General features: G+C 40.7%; 1 protein-coding gene across 1 annotated transcript in view; it reads right to left on the reverse strand.

The window, feature by feature from the left end:
* TRHDE (thyrotropin releasing hormone degrading enzyme) overlaps nucleotides 1–18,100 on the reverse strand; it is a 909,658-nt gene that overhangs the window by 552,540 nt on the left and 339,018 nt on the right. Inside the window, exon 3 of the mRNA XM_068272747.1 lies at nucleotides 15,747–15,873. Coding sequence (XP_068128848.1) covers nucleotides 15,747–15,873 — 127 coding nt within the window. The remainder of the gene's footprint in view (nucleotides 1–15,746; nucleotides 15,874–18,100) is intronic.

Here is an 18,100-nt window from a genome sequence, read left to right on the forward strand (position 1 = left end):
TGATTGATGTATACACATGCAAGATGTTTTAAAGCACTTTACGCCTGCAATTTAGCATTCAATGTGATTTCTGCCCTTAAAACGCTGCTTTGCGTCAAATCCAGATTTTTCCCCGGGACTTTTGGCATCTATCCCACTCATCCATACAAAAACTCTAGTGTTAGACCCCTTGAAACATCTTTTCCATCACTTTTGTGGCCAGCATAAAATTTTTTAGTTTTCCAAGTTTGTCTCCCCTAGTATCGCGGGTGTCACCTCGCTTTTTCAAAATTCATGCAAGGTTTTTTTATGGGCTCTTTGTCTTAATTGTTTTTAATTTGTTTGGATTATCAATAGCGCTATGTTAATTAATTACTTTTGATTGACCATGTGTTAATAAAGATCAGCTATACATTTATTAAGCAATACAGTTGAGTGGTGCCTGTTCCAGGGTTTCTTTCCTCTTCTTTTTGAATATATGCTAATTGACCCTAGAACACTCAAATTTACTGGTTGTGCGGATGCTTGCTTGACAAAATGGTAAAGGCAATGAGGAATGACTATTTGCATCTATATTCTAAACAACAATTCAAGAACCACGCAAATCTATATTATATTTTCTCAGAATTATATGTGGCACATATGGATATTTTTTTTTTATTTAAAAGTAAATCTGCTAAGCAGAAGTATTTTTAGCTTTCAGGCTAAATCTTTAAAAATGTTACTGTAACCTGCTGTAGAGTTTTCCAACACAGTGTAAGAATAACATGCTTAATTCAGTCTCAGGCAATATATTTCCTAAACTCATATATTGCATTTTCCAGTGCAAGAACCAAATAAGTCTCAGACCACGATGTGCTTTTAAATAAAATTTTAACCAATATTTAAAAATTTAAATATGCTGTGGATACCAGAATTTAGGCCTATTAAAACCTGAAAATAATATATTAACCAATATTAATACTTAAATGTGCTGTACATAGTCAAATCCAGACTTGATCGAGTTTGTCTTGTGATTAACATCCCCACTAAAGTAACTACAGCCCATCTAACAGCAGGTGGTTCATCAGTGCAAGGATACCATAGGTACTTGGTCGATGATGATGTAAATGCTGAACCAAATAACCAGCTGCCACAGGTTCCCACTCCATAGTGGATCAACAGCCCAGAATATGTACATGCCTCGGCGCTTGGGCTGTGTAACCCTCCTCTGTGGTGCCTGCAATCACCCAGTGCTCACAAGAGTGATGTGGCCACCTCCAAGGTACAAAAACCACAGTCAGGCCGGAAACCCACTAGGAGCCATTTCTAATCACTAGTGATTTGAAAAAGCTCTTGCTAATGCACTGTAATGCTATGGGGGATTTATAAAATCAAATTTCTGAAGTGGGATCACACCCACAGCATTACATTAGCAAGAGTTTTCAAATCGCAAATCGCTCAGAAAATCGCTCCTAGTGGGTTTCTGGCCTGAAGCTATACTTAATTGCACAGTAGGGTACTCTTTAATAAAACCGCACAAGATAAATTCAATTAAAACAGCAACTCACATTGAGGGTCCATGCACACTGGACCCTCTTGCAGGAAATTGCATATACAGGTATTGCACCAATACCAAAGTAAAGTGCACTTTAAAACCACTGCCACTATTGGCATATCAGGAAAGATTGCCTGCTCTCCAAAGGTGTTAACTTTTTGGTTAGGACATACTCCAGGGAACTTCAATCAAAGAAATTGGGGTGCTTTTGTAGAAAGAAGATTAAAAGCCTTTGCCCACCTTTAATGGCAGCCTGGGTTAATGATGGAAAGAATTTCACTTCCTTTCTATTGTTCTCATAGATGTCACAAAGATCAAGATATTAACCACTTCACCTGCAGGGGGTTTTCTCCTTAAAAAAACAGAGCAATTTTCATCTGTCAGCGCTCCTTTCATTAATTTGCCTATAACTTTATTACTAGCTATCACAACAAAACAATCTATATCTTTTTTTTTTTCGGCACCAATTAGGCTTTCTTTGGGGGGGGGGGGTACTTTTTGCTAAGAATTATTTTATTCTAAATGTGTTTAAACAGGAGAAAAAAAACATCTCAGTTTTGGACAATTATAGTTTTAAAATAATACATGCTACTGTAATTAAAACCCACACATTTTATTTGCCCATTTGTCCCGGTTAATGCAACATTTAAAATTTTTCCTTAGTCCAATGTACTGTATATGAGAAATGAAGCTGGCACACCTTCCTGTTCTGGGTGCTTGACGTGTGGTAAGGCAGTACCACTAAATTAGCATGAAGCTGTCAGCACACCAGTCTTTAATTTATGATGCAACACACATTTTATTGTGCAATATTCCACGTAATATCCGACAATTGTCGCAGGATCCCCCTTTCTCAAGGCATGTGGCATAATACAAATGCACAAATTATTTATTATGCCACATGATTGTCTGGTATATATAGTGTCTTAATTTGTGCATTTGTATTATGCCACATGCCTTGAGAAAGGGGGACCCTGCATGGCCCCCGAAACAATTGTCGGATATTACGTGGAATATTGCACAATAAAATGTGCATTGCATCATAAATCAAAGACTAGACTGACGTATTCTACAGCTTTAGTACAATGTAGGATGCCAATATTTTATTTGGAAATAAAGGTGCATTTTTTCAGTTTTGCATACATCCTTAATTACAAGCCCATAAGTAACAGTAATATACCCTCTTGGCATACATATTAAAGTTCAGTTCCTAAGGTAACTATATGTATTTTTTAATGTATTTTTTTGTATTTTTTTTTCAAAAACATTTTTGGGGTAGCTATTGGGAAGTGTGGGAGGGAAGAGGTTAATTTTAAATGTTAAAAAGGTATTTTAACCACCCTGGCGTTCTGATTAAATCGCCAGGGTGGCTGCGGGAGGGTTTTTTTTAAATAAAAAAAAAACTATTTCATGCAGCCAACTGAAAGTTGGCTGCATGAAAGCCCACTAGAGGGCGCTCCGGAGGCGATCTTCCGATCGCCTCCGGCGCCCATAATAAACAAGGAAGGCCGCAATGAGCGGCCTTCCTTGTTTTGCTTATATCGTCGCCATAGCGACGAGCGGAGTGACGTCATCGACGTCAGCCGACGTCCTGACGTCAGCCGCCTCCGATCCAGCCCTTAGCGCTGGCCGGAACTTTTTGTTCCGGCTGCGCAGGGCTCAGGCGGCTAGGGGGGCCCTCTTTCGCCGCTGCTCGCGGCGAATCGCCGCAGAGCGGCGGCGATCAAGCAGCACACGCGGCTGGCAAAGTGCCGGCTGCGTGTGCTGCTTTTTATTTGATAAAAATCGGCCCAGCAGGGCCTGAGCGGCGACCTCCGGCGGTGTTGGACGAGCTGAGCTCGTCCAGACCGCTCAGGTGGTTAATGAAAAAAAAAGTGTGTAGATGTAGTTTTACTATTTGGCCACAAGATGTCCCGCGCATACCTTCCCTAGGCATTGTATCACTACGCAAAGAGGAAGTAATGCATGGATTTGTAAGTATTGTTTTTCGTGAATGGCGGCGCTGTTTAATAGACAGTTTTTTTCTGGTAAAATTGCACTCATTTCTTGTCTTGCTTATGGCTATCACAACAGAAAGGAAGTAAGAGGAAATCCCTCCAGTGGTGACAAAAAATAGAGGAGAAGAAGAAGGAAGAAGGAAGGAAGGAGGAGGAGGAGGAGGAGGAGGAGGAGGAGGAGGAGGAAAAGAATCATTATTTTAATATTGTTTCCTAGTCTACCTAAAACTATATAAAAAAAAAAGTTTCAAGTGGGGTTATGCTTTAAACACTGGCACCCTATGCTGAGAGTTAATATCACTAAATCTCAGGGCCAAAATAGCACAGTGTGGCTCTGTGAAGCTACTGCCACTATGGGCTTGATTCACTAAAGGGTGCTAACAGTTAGCACGCCTAAAAGCTTTGCACGTGCAAACTAGGGTGCTAAGTAATTTGCATGGCAAAGCTGTCACTGTTCGCGTGCCTATTTAGTGCACATAAACGTTTGCGCGTGTAAGGTTTTACACGCACTACTTTGCGTGCAAAACTAGCTGCTTTGCATGCAAAGTATGCTTATCACACTACTTGGCACACGACGCCGATGATTTTGCACGTGAAGTAGTGCGCATAAAACTTTCCACGCGCAAAACTTTATGCACACTAAGCTTTACGCGCGCAAACTCTTAAGCGCGTATTAGTGCGTGAAAAGGCAGTTTGCACGTGATAAGCAGCTTTTCACTGGCGTGCTAACACTTAGCACGCTTTTGTGAATCAAGCCCTATGTGCCTGTGCATACTTTCAGAGCATCTTATATACACATGGGGAGTATCCATTCTCCATAATAAGGAGTATTCTTCTGCAGCCTTCAAAGACTTGCACTTTCTCTGCACCGTTTTACTATTTTTAATGGATTTTGAATAAAAGAGCTACAGTATGTTTTAAGAGCTGTAATACTTGAAGGTGCTGACCCTTCTTTGAAGTTTGCACGATACCGTCTGAGGGCTACGCATGTGTGAAGCCTAGCAGATCTGTCTTCCTTCAGTCCTTATGCCCCAATCACCACGCTCTTCACCTATAGAGGCCCCCACGTGAATGGGAAACAGAGTTATGTCTTCCCGACTACGGTTACCCCCAGGACCTTGTCATGCAAAGTATAAGGACTGAGGCCGGGAAGGCAGAAGTACCACCAGAACCAGCAAGTACAGGCAAAGAGTCCAGACAGTCTGAAGAAGAGTAAACTCATGTCCAGTAACATTCCAGGGTCATACACAGGAGATCAGAAATCTTGCAGTACACAGGAATTAGGCAAGATCAGGGTCAGAAACAATCCAATGTCAGACCAGGTAGCAATCCGCAGGAGTAATCCAAGTCCAGGCAATGGTCACAACAGAGATCAATAGTAATCAAAGTGCACCCAGCAGCTAGTGAAACTAACACTATCAGGGGCAATTAATGAGTATTCAGGAGAAGCTTATATAGCACAGGAAGCCACAACTCCCAGTAGCAGCTAGAACCACTTCCTGCACATCATGCATGTAAAGCAATGAGTTAGTGCAATCAGCATCTGCAACGTAATGCATAGGAGGAATAAGTGATCACATGCATCCACCTCTTAGCGCGAACCCTATGAGCAGCTTCCTGCATGTCTGCAGAAATGCAGGGAACTTTGTCTTGCAGAGCCTGCCCAGTGTACTTGTCAGACTGAGCAGGAGAAACCAGCACATCTGCAGGTGAGCTGAGGTTGCCATCTGCAATCTTAGAGGGAATCAAGCTTTCACACTGGCTTCCTGAACTGAAGGAATCATCACAGACTTGTAAAGCAGGTGAGTTCATAACCGCATGCTTTTTCATGGTCTGAAGCTACACATGTGGCACTTGTATCAGCCATCACACAATCAGGTAGTTTCATCAAAGTGTAGTAAGGCTACCACACACAAGCAGTGGGCATAAATTAGCATCCGCATGCTATGCGCAGTCCTGGCAGCCTATTGTGCGCTCTTTAGTAACGGCCAATCCTTCTAAATGCTGCACAATAGTGACGTAGCGTGACTGATAATTTGTTGATTAACGTAGTGGCGACCGCGCTAGTGAAGTATCGCGGTCGCACTCTGTCAGAATTGCATGGCACTTAGAAGGATTGGCCATAACTAAAGAGCACACTCTATGTTGCCAGTGTGCGCGCACTAATTTATCCCCTGTTGCTTGTGCGCGGCAGGTTTACCACACTTTGGTGAATCTACCTGCTTGATCCAAAAATGAATGCCAAGTTGAGCCATTAGCGGCCACAGCAGAAAAAAAGTCAAAGTGCTAGAGAAGCCATCACAGTCTTCTGATGTCAATACCATTGAGCCTCTTTGGGAATACCTCAAACATGCAATCCATGCAAGAGAACCCATCGATCTACAGCTGGCACCTGGAGGCTTTCAGCTTAGAAAAAAAAAAGACCTACCTCCTGAGAAAAACACAGCCTTATCCACTTTAGTACAAAAGATGACATGCTGTTATTGATGTCAAAGGGATGATGAACAATATTAAGGTCTCAGGATATGCAAACCTTAAAGGACAACTGTAGTGAGAAGAATATGGAGGCTGCCATATTTATTTCCTTTTAAACAATATCAGTTACCTGGCAGCCCTGCTGGTCTATTTGGCTGAAGCAGTATTTGATAAACACCAGAAACAAGCATGCATCAAATTTTGTCCGATCTGACAATAATGTCAGAAACACCTGATCTTCTGCAAGCTTGTGCAGGGCATTTGGCTAAAAGTATTAGCGGCAGAGGATCAGCAGGACAGCCAGGCAACTGGTAATGGTAAAAATGAAATAAATAGGGCAGCCTCTATATCCCTCTCGCTACAGTTGTCCTTTAAGTAAGTTTTGTTTAATGGTTGTGCTAATCTGTGATGCTTTATAATAGGATTTGTAAATTAAATAGGTTTGCCTGATGAGATGGTACGCATCTTACAAATTCTGCCAGAGTATACATGCTTATGAACACAACTGTATAAGCTGGTTTTTGTTTTTCAAATTAAGTCTAGTATCCAGGATAGGAGCCTTGAAACAGATATATCAAAACTTACTTGAAAACTGTTAATGTTTTGAGTTAGGCAATAAATGGTTAATCTTCCTTCAAAACTTTTCAGCTTTAACTTATGGCTAACAAGGTTCATTACTCTATGCCCGCAGACACTGTTGACGAGATTCCTCCACCCCACTACCTCATCTTTCTTCCTGCCTTGTTAGCCACTGCTGATCTTTTTGACACAAGAGCTCATCCAGGACAGTTGTGTCCCTCAGGGCAATTCCAAGCCAATTGCATCACTTCAAAGGAAACCTCATGTTGCCCTTGATGACTTCATAATTTCTCTCAATTCATCTTATAATTGACAAAACACTTCGGCATCTGGCAAGCAAAATAAATTGGCATTATTGTTAATATCCCCTATAGCAATTCATTAGGCAGTTATATACACTTGATTTGCACCTGGACATTTTATCAGAGTATTTTTTTCTTCCAAATCAAATTGGTCAGCTTTGGTGTGTAAGTTTGTTAGGACAAACATCTTTCTGAACTCTAGTTAAGTATTTTTCAAATTAAGCGACCAAAACCAAATCTGAATGAAATCAATTGTACATAAGTGTTAGAGATTTAACAAAAAAAGTCACATTGTTTCTTTGCACAGAGCCTCAACAAATTAAATTTATAGATAAGATCTCCTCCAAGAAATTTATTTCTCGAAGAAAAAAAAAACGAAAAAAACATATCCAGTGTAAATCATCTTTTGTCTCAAAGAATGTGACCTTCAAATCTCTTTCAAGCTGTTTTACTACATACGCCTGGTTCTAGCCCTGCAGATGGAAATCTGAAAGTCAACAAGTGAAGGACTGACATCCTGAATAAATCTCTAGTGCACCTAAGTTCCATCTCTATGCGTTGTGAAGTTTTTCCACAAGTGCAATGTCTATTTAGCATAGTTTCTGTCAATAAAATATACATGAATGTAGCACCGAAATGGAAACATGACATTGCTGAATTTTCAGTGTGACAATATGCATCAAACAGTTCAAATTGAACTTCACTCTTGGGGGGAAGGTGTGTAAACTTTATTCTACAGCTTCAAATGCTTTTTTCTGCTGTAAAAGAGTTGAAAGTACTGTAGGAGAGAAACGTATGTCAATATCAGTAAGCTGTTAGTTATTTTATGTCACCAACTTCTATAAAGTGATGTTTCAGTGTGAGGATGCCTGCAATCACACACACACACACACACGCAAAGTAAATCTCAAGGAAATAACCCATGCTTGAAGAAATAAAATGCAAATTACACATTCTAAAATGTTTTTAGTTGTCCCTGTCCTTGAGGCTTTCCATCCAAAAAGGCCATTCACATGCAGAAAAACCTTCCTCTAGGTGAGATTTGAAACACTAGGGCCCATATGCAGTTAACTGTTTCTCCTAGGAGATAATGTATTTTTTGGACTATAAGACTCACTTTTTCTCCCCCAAAAGTGGGGGGAAAAATCACTACGTCTTATAGTCCAAATGCAGGTAGTTCCTAACTTGTGTAAGCCTGCCAATACGGACTTCCAACCAGCTGCAATTTTGGGGAATATATTGTGCCCATGCAGAGGAGGACAGGGGGACAAATGGAGTACACAGGGGGACACAAAGGGGCATAGAGGAGGACACAAGGAGGACAGAGGCGGACACATTTTGGGCAGAGGATGACACAGGGAGAGACAAGAGGTACAAGGGCATGAGGTACAAAGGGGACCCAATTCACAAGATGCCCCTTCATCATGAATGCACCAGATTTAGTATTTTCTTTTTCCTCTGGTTTTTGTCCTCTAAACCTAGGTGCGTCTTATAGTCCGAAAAATATGGTAATTTTTCATCTTCTCTTAAAATAATTTTCAGCACTTTACAATGGAAAAAAATACCAAAAAGTAGGTTAGGTGAAAAAGTACTGTCACAATTATTCTGAGGATTGTCTTTTGCTAGTTTGGGGCATAAAAGACATATTATTGACAGGTTGTGTAAATATCACCTAGGAGAAAACTCAGGAAAAAAGTTAATTGCATGTGGGCCTAGGTGTTAAAATATTATCATCAAGTACATCAATACCTAGAAATAGCAGCCTACAAATTATTATATATTAAATAATATTTTAAATCCAAAAAATATTTGGTGTGACCAGTGCCACTGTTTGAATTTAAAGGGAATCCATATCCGTAAATAAAAGAGCCCCTGTGGGTACTTACCTCTGGAAGGTGAAGCCTCTGGATGCTAAAGAAGCTTTCCCCCGTCCTCCTCAGTGAAGGGGACACAGCGCTGGGATTCCCCTAGCCCCCCCCTCCCCAAGGACCTCCTTGTGCCCGATATGGTCCACTCTATTGAGCAGGCACAAGCCATATGCGCCTGCGAGGTACAATAGACCCAATCCAGCTTGGCCATCTCTGCTGGAGCCCAAATGGAGAGCCACTTCTAGTGTTAATTTTACTGAGTAGCTACTCTATATCAAAATTTAAAATGAGACAGTTGTGACCATGGGAGAGGCGGGTTAACATACCCATGTCTCATGCAATGCGTCCTGAGTTGCATCTCACGTTACGTTCCACATCGCTTCCATGCTTCCTCCAACACGGAAGGAGGAAGCATAGGCGTGTCAAGGGATGAGACGTGAGAAGCGGCGTGGGCTATACTGAATCAGATGGTGGGTAGGTTAACCCCCCCTCTCACAGTCACAAATGTCTCATTTAATTTTCAATTCCGTGTAGCTATGAGGAGTACAAAGCTACTCTAAAATCAACACTAGCTGCTACTGTGCATGTGCGCAGCGGCAATTATAAATATTTTTGGCACTGAATCTGGATGGCTGAGCAGTACGGAGGAGGCCTCTTTAGGATCCAGAGGCTTCCCCCTCCTGGGGTACGCACCCCCCATGGGGCTTTTTTATTCTTTTACACAGATTCTCTTTAAAACAATGTATACGGTCCCAGGTACATGTACACTTAGTAAATGATTTTGCTTGCATATAGTTCAGCAAGTGATTATTAAATTACATCAAACAGGAGCTTATACTCGACAATATAGCAATACAGCATGTAAATGAAATAGTTTAATCAAAAAGAACCACCCGTATAGGAGAAACTGGGTGAGAAAAATCCATGCTCTCGTAATAAGGTGATAGAAATTTCCAGGCCAGTACATGTGTTTCTATATGTACTGTCCAAGCTTTCTTATAGGAGCCAAAAATCCCAGGAAACTCTGAAAAAAGCACAATGGTTGGCCAAGAAAACAAAGCAACAGCTGAAGACACACACAATCAGTAGATGTCCTATGATATCATTAGTTTAGACCTTACACAAATAAACTAGACCCAGGTACACCTACCTAAAGTCTTGAGCACCCAGGCCTATAGCTCTAAAAGTTTTGCAGAAGGCTCAGAGAGCAGTACAAACAGGCAACACAGGTTGACGAAGCTCCAATGGGTGCAAAACTCATAGATGGCTGTCCTCTATGTGGTGGGAGGTCACCTAGCTCTGCCAGCAGCAGGGGATCACTATCCTTGTGCTGCATATGAACTTGGCATCATTAGCATTTTCCTGTATGCACAGTAGCATACCAACATTTACAAACTGAGGGGGAGGGCGACCAGTGGTCTATACTACTTGAGATGGGTAAGAGGTACATCATGCTGTGACTGCCTGTACTCACTTTGTACTATCCTGGCCAGAGAATTAGTTTAGTTAGGCCACTTATTGGCAGTGGAGATGCTTGGGGATAAGCAGATTCCTTAATAAGTTAATCCACAGAGTTGTAATGGTCATCCTATTGGATATCCATAATTGTCATCCTATTGTATATGCTCATCTATACAAACACATTCAACATCCACCGCAGGGTGCTGCAGTATTTTGGATGATAATATTAAAGTTATGTTTGCTGCATTTTCATTTGAGGAACTTCCATTCATTGGATGGCTACAAGGGAACATTATTTGTTTTGTTTGTGATGCAGATGAGAGATTTATTCAGTAAAAGTGGAGTTATACTTTGGGGGTCCGTTTACACTTGATGCAATGCAATTTGTAGCAGCAAAATGGCATGCACTACACTATTAGGCCTGGAACCCACTGAAATCTGCAAACGCAAAACGCAACCGCTAGCGTTTTGTCTGAGCGGTTTGCAAGCGGATTCATTCGCGTTTTCGGTCACGTTTTGCAACAGTGTATTTTTTTGCTCAGCGGTTGTGTAGCGTTTTGCGTTTCGCGTTTTTATCCTGATTGGTCCTGTGAATTATTTTTAATTTGGTTACAGTGTGCTGAACCGCAAAAACGCTCAGTTTAGGTTTTGCTAAACGTTTCTGCTAGCGTTTCAATACTTTACATTGAAGCGCTAACGCTCCCAAAATGCTGCAGGTCCTGCGTTTGCGTTTCTGGGAAACGCAAACGCTCCTGTGGAAGTTGCCCAATCCATTAACATCAGCTGAGCGTTTTGGCAAAACGCTAGCGTATCGCAGCGCTGCCAAAATGCTCAAAAAACGCTCTTGTGGGTTCCAGCCCTTAGACACACTTTAGTATATGTGGAGACTGCGTTGACAGGGAAATCAGAGGCAACCTGCCTTCAAAAAGTCACACCCTTCAGTCACGTGTACAAAGCTGGACAGGAAGTACATCATCTGAATATCTGCATCTGCATATCACAACAAATGCAGCAACATTTAAAAATGTGCACGTTACTATTGACTTTAATTGCTTGCAGTGCCACGCATGGTAACCCACCACAGCTTTTGCATGAGCTGGACACCTTTGTCACATTGCAGAAAGTGTGTTATGTTCCTTTGGCTTCAGTGGCCAGTAGGACAAGGTACGGTAGGGCGAGGACAGCACGTGATGCAATGTGGTGAGTGTGAAAGGGGCCTAAAAGTAACCCAATGTAAGAGATATATGAAGGCGGACATATTTATGTCCTTTTAAACAAAGCAAATTGCATGGCTGTCCTGCTGATCCACTGCCTCTAATACTTTTAACCATAGACTTAGAACAAGCATGCATATCATATGTTTCTTATAAAAATTTGACAAGATTTGCTGCTTGCATGTAATTCACACACTACTGACCAGAAAGATCAGCTGGACTGCCGGGCAACTGGTATTGTTTAAAAGAGAATACATATAGCAGCCTCCATATGTCTCTCACCCAGTGCCTCTTTGAAATATAAAGAGCAGGTTAGCACTCAAGCAGCTTGATACTTATTTGCTTGCCTCCCAGTCCACTCAAAATTAAAGCCCCATGGACACGATGTCATACAGTTTTGCGGAAAAAGTTATGTGATGTCAACAATAATTTTACAGAAATGGAAAAAAACTCTATAGACATGCACTTACATTAACCTTTACTAAAACTAGAAGTTTATGAATAAATCAATTTCTGTACGATGCTGAGGGCTTTTGTGTGCCCTTTTGTAATGCTATTAGTAGCTCTTATACAATTAGAGGTTTTAAAATTAGTCTTCATTTGTCATTTCATCTTTTCTACAGAAAAAGAAAAATTAGTTTTTAGCTTGACAGCATCATTTTTTTTCTTCCTTTAAGTGAACAGAGGTCTTCTATAAAACTACAAATAGAAGTCTGGTTTACTAATGATCGCCGGAGATTGAGAACCGTTGGAAAAGACTGCTTAACCTGCAAACCTGGCTTGTCAAAGTGTTTCTGCTATTATGAGGAAAGTGTTTGCAACCTTAATCTTGAAACCCTTTAAAGACCTGGGTCACACTTGCCCATGCAGAGAAGCATCTGTTTTCTGCTATGTGGATTTTTTCCTGCATTTGTGGTTTTTCATGTAAGTTACATAAGTTTTAAGTTTTTAAACATGTAAGTTACAAGTTTTTAAAGCATTTTTTAATGTGTTGTTTTTTAACAACTTAATGACAACCTGACTTATAAAAATGTCCTGCTAGAGCCTATTAATGGCTCCAGGACGTTTTTATAAGTCAGACAGTGCTGCTGCCGCTGTGCACGTGCTGGGAATGTGCAAGTGAAAATAGTGAAAAAAAAAAAAACACCAAAGAAATAAATACACCTTTATTTCCAAATACTATATTGTCGCCATACTTTGTACTAGGGACATCTTGTGATAACCAGGACAAATAGGCAGATAAAATGTGAGGGTTTTATGTACAGTAGCAGTGTTTATATTAAAACTATAGGGGATGAAATTGGAGAAATAGTGTATTTTTTTTTTTCATTTTGCCCTTGTTTTTCCTTTTAAAATGCATAGAAAATAATTACTGAAAACAAATATCAACCCCAAAAAGCCCAATTGGTGGTGAAAAACCAAGATATAGATTATTTCATTGTGATTACTGGTGATTAAGCTATTGGCAAATGATGGGATGAGCACTGAAAGGTGAAAATCGCTCTTGTCCGTTAGGGTAAAAAACGCTTTGGGGTGAAGTGGTTAATATTCATACTCAAGAAAAGAAATATATATATATTTTTTTTAAAGCATCAAAAATGTTTTATCCTCCATATGAAACCATTGCATGTAAAACATGTTGGTGCTGCATACAGTATGCAGAAATAATAAACGTGTTGAGTATTTATTCTCCACACCAAAAAACCTCATTGAAATATGCATACCAATGCATTTTTTGTGCGGCCCATACACTATCATTGTGCATTTTTGCATTCGTTTTCCACATGCAATTCTTTTTTTGTTTTTTTCAATAGTGTTTCTTGAGTTTTCTTTACATAAACAAAATTGTAGCATAACAATAACAGGCAGTGTAAATACATAATATAGCATAGAATAATGGAACCATTAGAGTAAACAGTATAAATCCTATAACAGATATAAAAACTTGAGCCTGACAGTATGTTGGTATGAGAGGTTTCCACTATCCTGTTGACAAAGTAAACCATATAATAGAAAAACATAACGGAATAGCCAATATGTTAGTATGCCAGGATGATGATTATAGGCTTTATCATGTAGAGGATCTTAAGTGGTCAGAGGTACCACATGTTAGAAGGGAATATTAGAGTTGGAACATCAACTTATAAACTTATAAAACAAGAGTCAAACTTAACAACCTAAGACCAAACCCACCCAATTGGCTCAGTCACTCAAGGCTGAGTGAGAGAGGTCTAAGCAAATAAAAAGAAACCAAACAAGAAGAATTACTGAAATCTAATTGGCCTCAATCTAAGATTTCTGAAAATATTACCCTCAAATAATGGAGCTAACATTAGCAGGAAAAACTTTGACCGGGACAAAAGAGGAGATAGGAAAGTGTCTCCATTTCTTAGAATTATTGATCCATGATTGGGGCATGGAAAAGCTGCATGATTTTACCTCTTGAGGACCACAGGTTTATACCCTCCTAGTGACCAGGCCATTTTTTTTTTACAAATCAGCGTTTCACAGCTTTAAGGCCTCTTTCCCACCAGGACGTTACATTTTAGGGGACGTTATAGGTCGCATAACGTGCCCCTAACGCAATGCCTGGTGGTGTTGGAGGAGGACTCTACCTAGAGCTGCGTTATGCAGCTCTTGGTGCGCCTTTTCTGTCCTATGCGCTGCGGAGACCACGCGATCGGAACACTCCGCATCACGTGGTTCCGCCAGCCAATCAGCGGCAGCTCTCGGAAGAAAACACTGCAAGTGCAGTGAATATTAATTAGCCATGTGACTAAGTACGAAAGCGGACTCTCCACTCCTCCTCTCCTGTAAAAAAAAAACCATTATTGAGCATGTGCACACAGTCTAAAGTGGCTAAAGCCACGTAGAACGCACAACATGCTGTCCTTTACCAGAACGACTGTAACGCAACGTGGGCACTGTGAACAGCCCATTGATTTTTCATTGCTGTGAGTTGGGCTGCGTTACAGGCTGCTGTAACATCAGCCTGTAACGTCCCACTGTGAAAGCAGCCTAACAGTTTATTGCTTGGCCATACAACTTACCACGCAAATGAATTTTACCTCCTTTTTCTTCCCACTAATAGAGCTTTCTTTTGGTGGTCTCCAATTGCTGCTGCGATCATTTTTTTATTATAATATTAGTATTATTATTATTATTAATAAAATATGATTGTTTTTTGTTAAAAAAAATCCTATTTCTATTATTCCCACCTCCCCCCTAAATTAGCCCTAGACTGCGATCCATACACTACACCACCCATACATAGACATCAGCCTATGTATGGGATCAGGATCTGAGCTGTTGGGAGAGACAGTTAAGTGACAAGGCTGTCCTCTGTACAGCACTGCGCTAGATCGCAGTGCAGTACAAATGATTATTAGCTTTTCTTGTCTTTATTATGGAGCTCAGCTGTTTTACTAGGAGGTAATGTGCACACAAGCGTTCCCTGCTAACCCCGTCTCCAGGACTTTGACGCCAATCGGCATTTGGCGGTCCTATGAGTGCTACTCTTCCACTGCCAATCGACACTAGGCGGTCGGGAGAGGGTTAACATTGTTTTGCTTCTAATCCTCTGTTCTAGCTTAAGATTACTACAGACATTAGACATCAGCAGATTAAATTTAATTGCCTCTGGATATTTCCAGGAAGTAGTGAGGAGTTGGACAGCAGCCATAAAGGCCCATTCCCACTAGAAGTGCTTTTCTGGGTGTTTTGCGATTGATTAGCATTTTTAAAATTGCACCCATTCACTTTCATTAAAATAGCAGTAAAACAAAAAATTGCTGCAATTTTCATGTATGTGATCGCGAAATCGCATCAATTTTTCAGCTATGTTTGCCGCAATTTTAATAAAAATGGATGGGAGTGATTTTAAAAAATGCTAATCAATCGCAAAACGCTCAGAAAAGTGCTTCTAATGTGAATGGGCCCTCAGAGTGTGACATAAGAGAGGTTGGGTAGATTTATCTTGTTTGTCTAGATCAATGAATAGGGAACGCACGCAATTCTAATAAAAGCGGCCCCTGCCAAAGGGTCCCTGTGGTAAGGAAAAAGCACTAAAAAGTCCCACACGTGACAGTGACTGCACCTACAGTACATTTTTCCTGATTGCAGGGTCATCCCTTTAAATCTGTAAGCTTAAATATTTTTACCTATAGTGATACTATATTCTAAAAGTATTTACACTTTTGTCTCTTAATCTAAGTTGGCACATTATTCAATGTGCATGCAAACATTTGACTAGTAAAATTTTACAGAAATGCAGAAATAGATTGATAGTTACACCAAGTAAAAGGAGAATACATGGCAAATAATATGCCACTTACCTAATTTTGGCAGTGAATATGGTACTTTGAAGTAATCTTCATAAAATTCCAAAAGTCTTTTTGTGATATTGAGAGCATAGTCCCCAGATCCTCTTCTGATGGCATCTGGCCGTGCATATAGTCTTACCTGGGTAGAGAAGAAACAGATGTTCAGTTTAGTAACATACAATAACTTATTTGTACATTGGTGTCATTTTGCCCACACTTCTGCATATTCTGGAGCGTTTCTGGTAATAGCAATGATGTTGCTAAATATTAGATATTTGGGGCCCAAACATACCACCCCCTAATAAGCTATCTGTGCCATTTGATATAAACAACAGTAAGACAATACCTGCTATTTAGTTAAACACAAAACATAAACAGATCAGTTAAGGTACTGGTGCAGTTTAGAGAGGTTACTGGTGGAGGGATGAAATTGCCAGCTGCCCCTTTGTCCCCTGCACTTATTTATATGTATAGTGCTGAAATAATGCCCTCTACCACCCACGGTAACTTAAAGGTATGATTTTGGGATGTGGGTGGAGTAGGCCCCTAGGTGAAAGGAGTATGGGAATATATTAGCACTGCTTACTTGTTTTCCCACATGTAATGGTAGGTTTGGTAGCACTAGCAATTAAGCATTGATGTTTGGATGCAGTAACCATGGAAAAAACATGTGTCCCCCATGTGTCTTATTTGGCTAGAGTGATTGCCAGATAATTATGTATGTGTATACAGTGCCCAAAAACATTTCAATATTACACATGGCATTGGCCAGATAAAATTAATTATACACATATCGCCATTGTCCAGACACATTGCTAGATCATTATACATGTGTCTACATTGCTCAAATTCACTGCCAGATCATTAAATATGTGTCCCAATTGCCCTGGTACATAGCCATGTCATTGCGCCCCTTCCCCTTTGCTCAGATACTTTTCCAGATCATTAAACAAGCGTCCCCATTGCTGCAGACATTTCCATCTTACTGCACACCTGTCCCCATTGCCCAGACATCAGCAGATAATTAAATACTGTATGCATCCCACACAGACTGCTCACAAATGCCAGTAAATATGCACACAAAGAAGCCAGGTGTCACCATGACTAATCAGCATTCGGGGACAATGCATCAACAGAATATAGGTAACAAAGTAAATCATGAAATTAGCTGAACTGGCCATAACCGAATATTCTCACCTGAGAATACCAGCATACATTTTAGGGTCTCCAAATTCTGTGAAGTAAAGCAAACCTGTAAAAATATTATACTTTGTTTTCTTATAATTCCTTCATGCATGGTTTCAATGTTATCTCTCTTTGACCTGAAATTCTCCCCCCCCCCCCCTCTATCTGTGTGGACAGACCCAGGCCTGAGTTGTGAAGTTGTTAATTGTGTTCGTCCCTTCCTGCCTCACTAAACTGCTTGTTTGTCAAATCATGTGATATTGGTGAAAGGATTTGTGGACATCTTTCTTCAATTAACATAGACCATCTTTTCCCAAGAGAGAGACCAGGGTTTTGTGTGTAGGGAATATTTCTGCTGGTTACTTGTAGGAACTAGTGATGGTCAAACTTGTCTGACTGACAGCAAACAGTTCCTAACAAATAAAGACTGTTCGCATTTTACCACATATTTTCTTGTCCTAATTTCACTGACTAGCAGTTAATAGCCCCCATACATGCTAGAATCACCAAATTTGCAGGAAACGTAAGGAGGGTTTAGATCAGGTAAGGTTTATTCAAGGACAATTAAAAAAAATAAAACATTTCTCGGGTCTCTGCCCACTTCCTCGGATCAATAAAGTGCCATAGGGAATGCAGTTTGCAGCCTAGAGGCCCCCCCCCCCCCAAAAAAAATGAACCCTAGTTGGCGCTTTGAGTCTGCCAGGAGAAAAGCATGATATAAATGTTCTGTGTCTTGTCTAGTTGTAGCAGATCCTGTACTTTTAAAACATGTGTAAAGGCTGGATTTCCCATAAGGCACATGCCTAGAATTACCTTTTTTAAGGTGGCCATAAACTGGTCGATTTGCCATCAGATTTGACCAACAGGTAGATCCCTCTCTGATCGAATCTGATCAGAGAGTGATCGTATGGCCACCTTTACTGCAAACAGATTGTGAATCGATTTCAGCCTGAAACCGATCACAATCTGTGGAGCTGCCACCCCCCCCCCCCCTCCCATTGCATACATTACCTGCTCCGGCCGGCGCGAGTCCCCTGGTCTTCTTCTCCGCTCCGGTCCCACCTTGCTCCGGCTACTGAACTTCCTGTCCAGGGGAAGTTTAAACAGTAGAGGGCACTCTAAGAGGAGAAGAAGACCAGGGGACTCACGCCGGCTGGAGCAGGTAATGTATTACCGCTGTA

Source organism: Hyperolius riggenbachi, chromosome 3 (genome assembly GCF_040937935.1).
Source record: "Hyperolius riggenbachi isolate aHypRig1 chromosome 3, aHypRig1.pri, whole genome shotgun sequence".
Lineage (NCBI taxonomy): Eukaryota > Metazoa > Chordata > Amphibia > Anura > Hyperoliidae > Hyperolius > Hyperolius riggenbachi.